Source organism: Ursus maritimus, unplaced genomic scaffold, assembly GCF_017311325.1.
Source record: "Ursus maritimus isolate PB19 unplaced genomic scaffold, ASM1731132v1 scaffold_17, whole genome shotgun sequence".
Classification (NCBI taxonomy): domain Eukaryota; kingdom Metazoa; phylum Chordata; class Mammalia; order Carnivora; family Ursidae; genus Ursus; species Ursus maritimus.
The window spans coordinates 29,669,570-29,683,710 of NW_024424119.1; the positions used below are offsets into that span (position 1 = coordinate 29,669,570).

At 37.6% G+C, this 14,141-nt stretch overlaps 2 protein-coding genes across 2 annotated transcripts in view; one reads left to right on the plus strand and one right to left on the minus strand.

The window, feature by feature from the left end:
* The window catches only part of STX17 (syntaxin 17), a 62,450-nt gene extending 60,211 nt beyond the window's left edge, over window positions 1–2,239 (plus strand). Inside the window, exon 10 of the transcript XR_005835220.1 lies at window positions 1,252–2,239. The gene's annotated coding sequence lies outside the window, so the exon portion shown is untranslated. The remainder of the gene's footprint in view (window positions 1–1,251) is intronic.
* Window positions 2,240–3,237: 998 nt separating this feature from the next.
* Window positions 3,238–14,141, minus strand: part of ERP44 (endoplasmic reticulum protein 44) — a 90,661-nt gene continuing 79,757 nt past the window's right edge. The window contains exons 11-12 of the mRNA XM_008707876.2: window positions 5,659–5,761; window positions 3,238–3,817 (exon numbers count right to left, since the gene is read on the minus strand). Coding sequence (XP_008706098.1) covers window positions 3,716–3,817; window positions 5,659–5,761 — 205 coding nt within the window. The 3' untranslated portion in view covers window positions 3,238–3,715. The remainder of the gene's footprint in view (window positions 3,818–5,658; window positions 5,762–14,141) is intronic.

Genomic DNA, 14,141 nt, shown 5'->3' on the forward strand with positions numbered 1-14,141 from the left:
TTCTGGGAGGTGGAACCTGATGCTTGGACTAAAGGCCAGGTTTGAGCTATCAGCGTATGGATTCGTAACGGCTTCCCATTCTGACTGAAGCACACTTAAATCTAAAAAATAGAAACTGGAAAAGCTTGTGACTGGTCGTCTGGATTCAGAGTAAAATGTTCACAGTATGATATTTATGACAAATTGAATTAGTAAAAAGTCTAAAATATAGAAATATTTTATAAATATAGTTTTATTACTTGGAAATACATACAAAAATTGAAACACAGCTAAAAAAACAGTTGCCAAGCAGAGGTCCTATCCAGCCTGTTTTAATGAACACATAAAACAGTTATAATCAGCATAAAACAATTTAAGTCCTGAAACAACTTACTGTCTTCAGGGTCTTTAAATATTGGGCTTAAAAGCTGATTACTTTTTATCCTTATCACCTATTTAAATCTTTTCCCCAAATATAGATTACTAACATTTCAGTTTGGTTCATGAGATGTTTTATTTAGAAAAATAGCTAAAGCCATCTAACTGTAGTTACTCTGAAAACTGGGATACTGTGTGCTCGTTTCCAGTCTTCTGTCACCTTACAGTCTTCATGATTTCCAGTAGTTGCTAACAGAAAGCACTTGTAACTTCCAGCAGCTCTTTGGGATACTCTTTGGTCCAAAGAGCTCTGAAATTATTTCCGGTGGCAAGACTGTTTTTACTTCTGATTTTTGCTTTTTTGTCTGTCATTTTATTTTAGCCCCGCTAGACTACATCTCCTTGTCCGAGAAAAAGAAAAGCTGAGTTATTCCGCTTTTCTTAATTGTTAATCCATTTAACTCCCTCGTCTATTCTTTTTGCCCTCAGGTTTTTCCATTTTTTAATGCCTTCTTGGCAAATTTAGCACTTCCTGCAAAGTTAAGCTCATTGAGCTTTAATATTTCAACACACTTTTATATTTCACTCTCCTTTTTGGCCTTTATCATGCCGTTTCCTTCCTTTGTACGTGATCTTTGACGACTTCATCATGGAGCTCACTGAGATGCTTTAGATGCCTGTTCTCTAGCTTCCTCTCCAGCTTCATTTAACTATTTAAAACATGTTTAGAATTTCATCTAAAGAAAGTTTTTATCCTTTTATGGTTCCCCCTCACTACTAGACCAGTTTTTTAAAAACTCGAAAAGGTAGCAGGTTGACAGGCAGAAGTGACTGCTTCTAGTTTGGGTTTTGCGACTCAACTGTCCTTCAGTCTTGCATCCCCTCTCTTCACAGCTGAGGAGCCTGAGGCCCAGAGTGGACTGGATAAATGAGAAGACTTCCACCTACGACAGGCATTCTCTGATGCCTGGTTCAGAGGGGAAGAAGTCTAAATTGTGAGTTCTAGATTCCTGGAAGTTCCCTCTGTGGTCCAGCTGGTGACAAATCCCTATGGAATAATCTACAGCTTTGTCATCTGTTGTATCTGTTCCTCTCCATTTCTTAGTTCTGGCCGTTCTCTCTCCTGTGTTGGACCCATTTTATCGTATCTAGACCTGCTGCCACAGTATTCTTTCTCAAACTCAAATATGAACATAGTTCCTGGCTTAAAAATCTGAGTGGATCTCTGCTGCCTAGAAGACAGTACAAACGTCTTAGCTTGGCATTCAAGGCCCTGTGCAATCAGCTCCCATTCTTTCTTCAACTTCCTTTCTCATTTTCTTAGCCACAGGCCTCCTCCTCACGGCCCTCCCTTGCTGTGCACTAGCCCTATGGCAAAAACTTACTTTCTCTAGAGCATTTGGGTGTTTTGCACTTTTTTTTTTCCTTTTATAAAATTGGGCACCCAATCCTGATGAGTGCTCAGCCCTTGAGGGGTACAAAAATTACATCACTTTGCATCTCACTCATTCAATATACATTTAAATCCCAATATGCATAAAAGCTAAATCATGCAGCCTCAAATCTATTTTAACAGCCACTCCGTTATCTTCGATCACATTGAACATGTGTTCCTTGAGGCCTTTTTCATAATAACTACTCTCAAGTCAGCTCTCTGCAATCCAATATTTGAGTGTTATCTTTTGTTTATAATATTTTTAAAGCCAATTACAGGATTGTAAATTTATTCCAGTTAATTGCATATGCTGCTTTTGGTGTTGTGCGCTGCCCTGTTGAATGTTCATGAATTTTCATTCTAACTGCCTCAGATTTGGTCCATCCTCTGACCTGAAGACTACATCTTTGATCTCAGAGTTACTGATTAAAAGCAATGACTTGAACAGAACTAAGACCCAACCTTGAGGAAGCTCTGTCCTGCTTTTCTAATTAACAATCTGGTAAGATATACTAAACATGCCCCTTATCACTTTATTAACAACATTTATTATTCTGAATGACATTATGGATAAGTCATGCACAACTAAGAATTCTAGGCTGATTTTTTAAAATAACAATCATTAAATATGCATTATAAATATTCACTTTATTTTAAAAGAACTGGAAGATGTTACATATATTACACACTACATATAATGGCACATGTCAGCCTTTTAAGCTTAAAAATAATCTTTCCCCAAACTGGGATTGACTTAGACTCCAAGTATAAAATGACTCTTGGCCTATAGCACCAACCCAGACCCAGAGGAAAGCCAATTTTGAACCCGTCTGTCCTCTGGCATTGGGCTTCCTGATATGACACTGAGGGTCCTCTCCCTCTGGTTTTGTTCCCTGGCAGTATTGAGGCCTGGCACAGGGACCCATTTGACTATACACTGCAGGCCTGGGAAATCAGGGAATCTAGAGGGAATAGGGTCCTCTAACAATTTTACAATGGAAAAAAATTAAAAACATTATGTGCCTTATCATCTGTGTTTTTGCTCTATACAACTATAACAAGACTCTACAAGATAGAAGATTAGAATTACTGAAATACAATTTCTCTGCTGGTTTTTGTCTTTGGAAATTACTGTGTCATGATAGGAGGAGCCTTACAAATCATCTGGTTCGATACTGGTGACCTGGTCTACAGTATCTTAGATTTAGGTATAATTCAAAGTTTTAAATGCCATCCATATGCCATTTTGTTAGACAAACACAAAGAAATTTAATAACACTTTTCATTTTCTTTTTCTTAATTCATAAGGACAGTTCCTGCCAAATGTTCTGGCTTATGGCTCTCCTCCTCTTCATAGTATGTTTAAGTTACATATTAAGAATCCAAAAAATACCACTATGGAATTTTCATAAGCAATATCCGACCAATCAGTAAAACACAGTACACAGTGTGAAAATTTTAATTTATTCCCCTCCCAAGTATCCAGAATATATACCCTCTTAGCTTTGAGAAATGTGACAATGAAAATACCAACAGGATTGATCGTATGTAAAGAAAAGCACATACTACACAGGAGACATCCCTAAGTCCTCCCTAACCTAGCAGTGCAAGTTAATGGTATGATTCTGGCAATGTCACCTTTCACTTGATTTATAAAAATTTTACAGGACAGATTTAAAGCAAAGATAGGCCTCTGATTTTTATTTTTATTTTTTTTATCCCTAACAGATGTTTAAAAAGAGGCTATATTAAATGACAATGCATTTTTGAGTCGGGGGAGAAAAAAAAAATTAAAAACCCAAAACTTCTTTCAGTTTATTCAAAATAAAAATACACATAGAATTATGAAAATATAGGTTTACTATTTCCACCACATAAGTTGATGCTGCTGCTTGAAAGGCTTGCAAATTGTTTTTCAAGTTTTTAAAGCTCATCTCGATCCCTCAGTAAAGTATACCTATATTCGCTGGGTGCTAATTTCTGGAAGGAGCTCTCAGGTGGACTGCTTGCTACGTCTTGGACTGGCTGCAAGAGAAAGAATAAAACATTTTATATCAATATATTTTATGGAGTTATACTGTTTTAATAAAAGTATCAGATGAATGATAGTTGTCTTGTAACTATTTGCTTAATAAAGATAGCTACTGTGTGCCAGAGTCTGAAATCCTGCTTTCCCCATTCAGATGCCCTTACTGATACTCTCTGGGCAAGGCTGCCACAGAGCCCGACCTCTAGAGCTGCGGACGGTTCCCGAGGTGCAGTGGAAGGAAACTACCCGACACCTGAGTGCCTTCCTGCATTACGTTGTGGAGGCAGCACAACCGTGACGGAGCTGGCCCAAACCCTTCCCTCTTAAAAGTGACCACACAGACGATTAAAGGCACCTGCTCTGGAGACAGAGCTTTCATTTGGCAATTACCTGGATACCAGAATTTAGTTGACAGAAGGAGGAAAATACTTTCATACTGTAAGAAATTAATTTCTATAGTGTTTTATTTTTGCACCAACAATAGACAAAAATACACAGAACTAGAAGAGGGACTTCCAAGAATTTCAAAGAAAAGGTGGTGTGTAGTCTGTCTCCACACGATGAGCTCAAGAACAAACGTGCTGTCATGGTTCTAACATCCCCTGTAGTTAACGTAGGGCCTGTTACATTTCTCTGTGCCTGTGCCACATGACAGACCACGGATACTGGCTCACTCGCGTTACTAGTGGGAGAGCAACGTCTGCAAATTTCCCGTTTTCTTTTGTCATGTTCCCCTTCGCTAATACATTTTTTATTTGTATTTTTACTGAGATATGTTTGGCTTAAGTCATATTACTATAAAATACAAGATGTTCATTTTCTAATGGAGAAGTTGAAATAAATCAGGATAATACAAGAATGGTAAGTAACATTTTTTCCTAATCTGATAAAATATTAAGTAGGCCTACCTTCCTGAGGGAAATAATCGCCTTTGGGTTATTGCCAACAAACCGTTTGCTTCTATAGTTGCTTAATTATCAAAGAAAAATCGGATCTCAGACTTCAAGGAAAAAGCATGTCACTGGATTCCTAAAGGGAACTCTTGACACTGAACTTAATTTGACTCTTCAGGAAAAATTGACTTATTTTTTTATGTGGAGGTTCCTTGGACAAAACAGTGAAGTTCTGGGCATATGAAATAAGAGTTTTGTTTTGTATCTTCCCTCTCTGTATAATGGTAATAGACATGATATAAATCAATAATGCATCAAAATGTAATTTTTAGAGGTGTTTAACAAAGCAGGAACATAGAAATTATTTGTAACAAGTTACGAGGTAGAAACATTCTCAGGCTAAAAGTTACATAAACAAATACAAAATTTTCATAAATAGTTGTGAAGCACTCTAAATCTCAAAAGCTGCATGAAACTTTAAGTTTTGAACATTATAAATACTGTATTGGCGAAGGCGCTTAGGATGGTTTAGCAAGAATACCAAATCATTATTTTCTTTGTAGCGTGGTCAATCTCCTGGCCACAGAGGAAGACTTGACCAGTTCATGGAATCCACTGACTTCTTCACTGATCTACCTACTTCTAATTCTTACCTCCTACTTTGAAACCAACTGTATTTAATCCTTCTACCCATATTCCACAGGACATACACCACTTAGTTTATTTGATCAAGAAACTATATTGTATCATTCTTGCAACCTTTCTGAAGTTCTATAACTTTAAAAATTAATTTTAAAAGGAACCATTTATTATCTAGAGTCTATTTAGAATTTCATTATAAAGATCTTAAGAGCAGAAACTCAAGCCTATACAAGAGCTTTAGATCCTTTTCAAGGCTAACTGAAAAAGGAAAAAGAGTTCCCACTGAAAAACAAGAGTCCTACCTGTCCTGGGGCTATATCGGTTGGGTCAGGACCATGATGGAATTCTCTGTGCAATTTTCCAGAATGTAAGTCAAATACGAACTGCTTGAGTTTTCCAGGAATTCTAAAACAAAAGTAAAACAAAAATTTAGCTTAAACTGTTAAAATGGACTTACCTCTATTTTATCAACTTCACACATTAAAAAAATTCTTAAATTTTACCTACAATCCTACCATAACTACCGGAGGCCAGGTGTATGCCGCACACTTTTATACAGCTGCAGTCGTGAAATGCAGATGCTCAGTTTTGTGTCCTACTTCTTGTACTTGTTTCACAGAAAATTTTCCACGCTTATTTTAACAGATGCATTAGAGTCTATCAAGATGTTGTCCTAAAACTTACTTAACCATCCCTTATTGTTGGACATTTATATATTTTCCTTAATATATGTAACTAAAAAACCTCATGTTCTCCAAAATTACACTAAAAATAACAGGGCTCAAGGGAAAAATAGCATTAGGGGCTAACCACTTAAAACTATGTAGCTTTGTAAGCAGAGTACTATGAAGAGCCTCGAACAAAAATACTAGCACTGTTCCGTCTCTACCGCTGTGTCGGCCAGGTGATCTGTAGCCTTAACCCAGAGCCTGTAAGTTCTTTCCTGAGATAGGACCTCGGGTCCTTGAGGGCATTCACTGCCAGCAGAACCAATTTTATCAAAATAATTTAAACCAGGGTATAGCTTTTTCATGTCTTTTTTTCCCCCCTTAAGCATAAGGGAAAAATCTCACAACTTCTTCAACCACATGGGCAGCTCCACTGGATAACCTAATACTGTGAAAAGCAAAGCACTTCTCAAGGCCATGAAACTGACCTTTCCCCGCTTTTTGGGTTGGGGGAGGTCTTCATACATCACTAAAGTATTCTCTCCTTTTTAAAAAATATTTTAGTGCACATGCATGTGAGTGTGGGGGGTGGGGCAGAGGGAGACTTCCCACTGAGCACAGAGCCCTGACATGGGGCTTGACCTCAGAACCCCGACATCATGACCCCAGCTGAAATAGAGTTGGTCACTTAACCGACTGAGCCACCCAGGTGCCCCTAAAGCATTCTCTTTAATGGTGAAATAACTTCTTTGATGGCTTCAAAACATTCTGAGGAAAATAATATGAACCAACACAACTCACTTAAAGTAACATCATTCGCCTAATTACCACTCCTGCTGTGAGCAAATCTGCACTACAGAGACATGCACTGTAGCAAAACAGACCATTATAAGGCTAAGCAGATTCACCTATCAGCCTTTTTGTCTTTAATTATTTCCTCAAGTTGTATCCAATGAAGTAGGAATACAGATCTTCCTCAACTTACAAGGGAGATACAGCCCAATAAATATACCCTACATTGAAAAATCCTAAGTGGAGAATACGTTTAATACACCCAGCCTACCTTAAATGTGTTCAGAACACCGATAATACCCTACTTGAGCAAAATCATCTCACACAAAGCCTATTTTATAATAAAGGACTTAACGGGTAACTTATTGAATTCTGTACTGAGAGCGACACACACGGGTTGCACGGGTCCAGCAGGTGTGGCCGCTGTTGAGGCCTGTGACCAGCAGGCTTACTGGGAGCTGTGGCTCACTGCTGGCTGCCGGCATCACAAGAGGGGCTTAGTGCACATCACTAGCCTGGGAGGAGATCACAATTCAAAGCATAGTTTCTACTAAATGTGTATTGCTTTTGCACCACTTTTACAAAGCAAAAAATCTTAAGTCAAAGCATCCAAAGTTGAGGAGAGTCTGTGGAGTAAATAAGAACTTTTGACTAAATGTGGACAAGTTATACCTACGAAACATTAATTTTTGCTATTTGTCTACCTGTTCTTTAAAGTCTTGCCAACATGTTTCCTTATTAAAATTGGTTTTACTACTTTAATAAAAGACACCTGCATTTTAATTTCCATTTCTTTAGAAATTAAGCATTTTTTCCACTGTTTTAATTTATATTTCTGCTCATATGAATTGTCAATCTTCTACTGAAATCTTGGCATTTTAAAAATACACTATATATTTTAAATAGAAACCTTTCTTCCTATCTCTTACAAGAATTAAAATACAGGTCCATAAACACTTTAATTCAGTAGAACTGTCTCACTTTTTAAATCATCATTTTTTGGTAGCAAAGAATAGCTGGCTTGTGTTAATACCGCCAGTTTCCTCTTATCCTCTCCTGAGGTCCTGCAAGTGCTATTTCTTCCCTTCAATAACTCCCACTGAGATGTACCAACCAATACCTTCATTGTACACCCATTTTGGCTCCCCACTAGCTCCAATGCAACAGAGACCAGCAGGTGCCAAATGCACAGTTTGCAAATACAAATGACTGTCAGGGAGCTGTATTGACGGAAATGCGTCTGAAAGGTTCTGTGGGGCTGAAGAAACCGCACACGTGCTAAAGAGAAACACTGAGAGGAGATCAATTTAAATTTAATATGACATCATCTACTGTCACCCACAGCAAAGTGCTACAATATATACATTCAAATCAAAGAATCACAAATGGTCTCTAATGTTTACGATAAAGCCCCTGTAGTTTGTTATTTTACAAAGTTCAAAGAGGACAGCAACCAATACAGTGTGACTTGCTTTTGCTGGTCAAAAAATCATTTATAATTAAATCTTAAAAGTAACAAATTCATAGAGAACACTCAAAACAGATTTTTTCCTAACTCGATTTTTTTCCCCTTGTCAACAGATGAGAGAAAGAATTGTGAGCAAAAGGCAGAGGGAGATACGATGAATCAGAATTGATATGGTAGAAAAACAGATTACAAAAGAGCTCTTATCTAGCTTGTGGCCAGAAACTAGCCATCATTATTAAGTAACAATCAGTGAATCACAATATATTGTCAAGAAAACAGACAACATGGTTATGTGCTAAAAAGGAAAATAAATGGATCCTTGCCATAATAAATTCAATTATATTTTCGCACTTTAGGGTACAATTTTTCTAATTAGAACACCTAAAGTGTTTCTTTCCCACCTTTCAAACACTCTTCTGTTTTCAATTTTGATTTTTAGGTGATGCAAAATTTAGGGACTGTGAAATGCACAAATGTTAAGTATGTATCACAGTGAGAAGCACTTTTTTTTTTTTTGAAATTTACATACAATGGAATTCACTTTTCTAGGCTTATAGTGCTGAGTTTTAACATATGCACATAGCATCTAGTTACTATCTCCACAAATAGGATACATAACAATTCCAACACCCTTTTTTTGGTCAGACCCCCCACTTCCCCCTAACTCTTGCCAACCCCTGATCTGTTCTCTGTTCCTATAATTTGCCTTTTCCAAAATGTCTTGTACTTGGAATCCTACAGCATGTAACCATGAGGCTGGCTTCTTTTATTTAGCATACTGCGTTTGAGGTTCATCCGTTCTGTTGCATGTATAACTTTGTTCCTTTATTTATTGAAGAGCATTCCACTGAGTGGATATACCACAATTAATTTATCCTTTTACCCACTCAAGAGTCCTTGGGTTCTTTCAGGATTTTGGTGATTCTGAACAATGCTACTACAACATTTGTACACAGGTTTTTGCGTGAACATAAAGTTCACTACTCTAGGAAAAAGTAGTGGCTTATATGGAAGGTATATGTTTAACTTTTTAAAAAACCTGCCAAATTGTTTGGAGTGGCTGTATCATTCTGCAACCCCACCAGCAGTGTAGAAGAGTTCCAGCTCTTCCATATTCTCACCTGGGGTACGATAAGCACTTAAATTTAGCCATTCTAAAAAATATACAATGGGATCTCACTGTGGTTTTGGTGTGCATTTTTCTAATGTCTAACGATGTTGAGCACCTCTTCATGGGCTTACCTGCCACATGATTATCTCCTTTGCATTCTGCCAGTATCTTTTATGGAGCAAGTTTTTAATTTGTTGAAAGCCAATTATCCATTTTTTTCTTTTATGGATAGTGCTTTAGGCATACTAAGAGCTCAGGTCAGAAGGAGTTTCTACATTTACTTCTAAGAGTTTTACCTTTTACATTTAGGTCTACGATCAATTCTGAGTTAACTGTTTATGGAGGAGTTTCTTTTATGCAGATGTTCAGGTGGTAGAGCACCGTTTACTGAAAAGATGATCCCCTTCCGTTGAATTGTCTTTGCATCTTTAAAAAAAAAATCACTATTTGTGTGCCTATCTCTATTCTGTTCCACAGCAATACATACCTATGTCTTTCACAAATAGTACACTGTCGTAAATATTTTTGCTGTATAGGTCTTAAAATCGGGTATTATGAGTCCTTTAACTTTGTTTCTTTTTCAGTTGTTTCTTTTCAATTATTCTAGTTTTACCTTTCCAGATAAATTTTAGAATCAGCTATATCTACAAAAAAGTCTACTTAGATTTTGATTGAAATTGCATTAAATCTATAGATAAATTTGAGGAGCACTGACATCTAAACAGTACCGAGTCTTCCAATCCAAGAACAGTATGTTTCTCCATTAATTTTGGTCACCTCTGATTTCTTTCATTGCATTTTGTAGTTTTCATCATTAGATGTATACGCAGTTCTTTTTTCTTTCTTTTGGAGCCTATTTGGAATGGTAGTTTCAATGTTTTTGGGTTTCCAAATGTTCATTGTTAATATATAGAAATAAAAGTGATTTTTTAAAAGGTGACCTTGTATCCTGCTGAACTCACTAGTTCTAGGAGCTTTCTTGTAAATGTATTGGGCATTTCTACATACTCAATCATTTTATCTACACAGAAAGATAGTTTCTTTCTAGTCCAAACACGTTCTGTTTATTTTTTTGTCCTATGGTACTTGCTAGGACTTCTAGCGTCATACTAAATACAACTGGTGAGAGTGAACATCTTTTTTTCTTTTTAAATTCAATTAATATATAGTGTATTATTAGTTTCAGAGGTAGAGGTCAGTGATTCATCAGTTGCACACAACAGCCAGCGTTCATTACATCATGTGCCCCCTTAATGCCCATCACCCAGTTACCCCATCCCCCGCCCCCCTCCCCTCTAGCAACCCTCAGTTTGTTTCCGAGAGTAGACATCTTTATCAAAAACAATAAAATACTAAGGAATAAATTTAGCCAAGGAGGTGAAAGAGCTGTATATTGAAAACTGTAAAACACTGATGGAAGAAGACACAAATAAATGGAAAGATACCCTGAGTTCATGGAATGGAAAAATTAATATTGTTAAAATGTCCATACTACCTAAAGCAATCTACAGATTCAGTGCAATTCCTATCAAAATTCCAATGGCATTTTTCATAGAAATAGAAAAAACTTTGAAATTCATATGAAACCAGAAAAGACCCTAAATATAGCCAAAGCAAAAACTGTCTCAAGAAGAACAAAGATGAAGGTATCACACTGTGTGATTTCAAAATATACTACAAAGCTGTAGTAATCCAAGAGGTATAGTACTGGTATAAAGAGACAGAAACCGTAGATCATAACAGAGCGCCCAGAAAGAAATCCACACACTCATAGTCAACTGATCTTTGACAAAAGTGCCAAGAATGCACAAGGTGGAAAGGACACTATTTCACCTTAATTTAATTTAATTTTAGAGAGAGAGCATGAGCAGGAGGGAGGGACAGAGGGAAAGAGCGAATCTTTTTTTTTTTTTTTTTAATTATTTATTTGAGAGAGAGTGAGTGCGGGGAAACAAGCAAAGGGCACGGAGAGGGGTAAGCCGACTCTGTGCTGAGCACAGAGCCTGATGCAGGGCTAATCCCATGACCCTGAGATCATGACCTGAGCCAAACCAAGAGTCAGCCAGCCACTTAACCGACTGAGCCACCCACGGCTCAGAGAGAGAATCTTTTTTTTTTTTTTTTAAAGATTTTATTTATTTATGTGACAGAGATAGAGACAGCCAGCGAGAGAGGGAACGCAAGCAGGGGGAGTGGGAGAGGAAGAAGCAGGCTCCCAGCGGAGGAGCCTGATGTGGGGCTCGATCCCAGAACGCCGGGATCAAGCCCTGAGCCGAAGGCAGACGCTTAACCGCTGTGCCACCCAGGCGCCCCTCAGAGAGAGAATCTTAAGCAGGCACCACACTCAGTGCGGAACCAGATGCAGGGCTCAATCTCATGACCCAAGCCAAAATCAAGAGCTGGAAACTTAACTGACTGAGCCACCCAGGCACCCCAAGGATGGTCTTTTAAATAAATGGTGCTGGCAAAACTGGATAGCCACCGGCAAAAAAATTAAATTGGACCATTATTTCACACCAGGTACAAAAATCAACTCAAAATGTATTAAAGACTTAAATGTGAGACCTGACAAACTGTAACACTGTAAGAAAACAGGGGGAAAGCTTCTTAATATTGGCCTGGGCAATAAGTTTTTGGATATGACCCCAAAAGCACAGGCAACAAAACCAAAGACCAACATGTCATTGCATCAAACTAAAAAGCTTCTGCATGGTAAAGGAAACAGAGCGAAGAGACAACCTACAAACTGGGAGAAACCATTTGCAAAACCATCTATCAGATAAGGGATTAATATCCAAAAAAATAAAAGGAACTATAAAACAACTGAAGAGCAAGAAAACAAACTGGTTTCAAAATGGGCAAAGGACCTGAAAAGCCATTTCTCAAAAGAAAACATAAAAACAGCCAACAGGCACATGGTGCTGCTGTGCTCAACACCACTCACCATCAGGGAATGGAGACCAAAACCACGACGAGCTACCACCTCACACCCGTTAGAAGGGCTTTTCTCAAAACGACAAAAGGTAAGTGCCGCCAGGATATGGAGAAGAGGGAACCCTTGTACTCTGTTCGTGGGAATGCAAAGTGCTATACCCACTACAGAGGTATGGAGGTTACTCAAAAAATTAAAAAGCAGAACTATCATATGACCCAACAATCCCACTCTTGGATATATACCCGAAGGAGACCAAAGCATTGTCCGGAAGAGTTATCTTCACTCCCACGTTCACTGCAGCATTACTCTTATTAGTCGAAATAGAGAAACAGCCCAAGTATCCATCTACTGATGAACAGATAAGGAAAATATGGTGTGTACACACACACACACACACACACACACACACACACACAGGAATATTGTTCAGCCTTAATAAAGAAGGAAATCCTGTCATTTACAATAACATGGGTAAACCTGGAGGACATTATATGAAGCGAAAGAAGCCAGACAAGAAAGGCAAACACTGCACGATCTCACTTATACGTGGAATCTAAAAGAGCAGAACTTATAGAAGCAGAGGGTAGACTAGTAGTTACGAGGGACTGGAGCGGGACGGAGTGGGAGAGAATGGGAAAATGTTGGTCAAAGGGTACAAAGTTTCAGCTACAGGAAGAGTATGTTCTTAAAATCTAACGTACAGCATGGTGACTACAATTAATACTGTATTATATACTTGAAATTTGCTAAGAGATTAAGTAGATTTAAATTGTTCTCAAAAAAAAGCAAGGTAATGGATACATTAATTTGCTTGACTGTGGTAATTATTTCAGTGTATACCTATATGAAAATATCATGTTATACACCTTAAATGTAAGCAACTTTGTCAACTATACTTCAATAAAGCTGAAAAAAGGAGGGGAAGACAAATAAGCTGGGGTAGAGAAGGAACCAGTCTATGTGGTTTGAGCCAGATATCTGGACAACGTGAGAGGTAATGAGCACAGTCAGATGATTAGAGTTACAAAGTCCTACCAGTTCAAGGAGAGGGTGTTCCAAGCACCAAAAACTACAAGAATGTTAACGAGGACGAGTTTGGTAAAGTCCCATTAGTAACAGTGTGTTATTAATTTGTTCACAGGAAAACCTGGATTCAAACAACGGGTTAAATCATGAAACCCAGACAAAGGCAAACTAGCCATTAAACATAAAAGAAAAAATTTTAATCACATGGGAAGATGTTTATAATGTATGGATAAATTAAAAAGACAATTCATAAAATAGCATGGCTCTGATTACACTTACAACACACACGTGTCTAGATCTCTGGTATGTGGATTCATGAGTGATTTTTAATTTATTCTTTGGCATTCTGTTAACTTTCAGAATTATTCACAAAGAACATAAGTTTTTTATTCTCAGAAATAAAGGAACAAATGATATGTTTAATGCACACATACACAAAAACAGTAAACATCTTTGTCTGGTTCCTGATCTTAAGGGGAAAGTATACAGTCTTTCACTATTAAATATGATATTAGCTGCAGGTTCTTTATAAATGTCCTTTATCAGACTGAGGAAGTTTCCATATACTACCAGTTTGTTAAGCATTTTCGTCATGAATGGATGTTGAATTTTGTCAAATGCTCGGGCATGTGTTAATGTGATCAGGTTTTTTTGTTACTCATTAATATGCTGAATTACACTGGTTTCTGAATGTTGGACTAGCCTTGCACACTTGGGACAAAACCCACTTAGTTGTACGTTGTTCTTTTTTTCTATATTGCTGGATTTGATTTCCTAGTATTGTT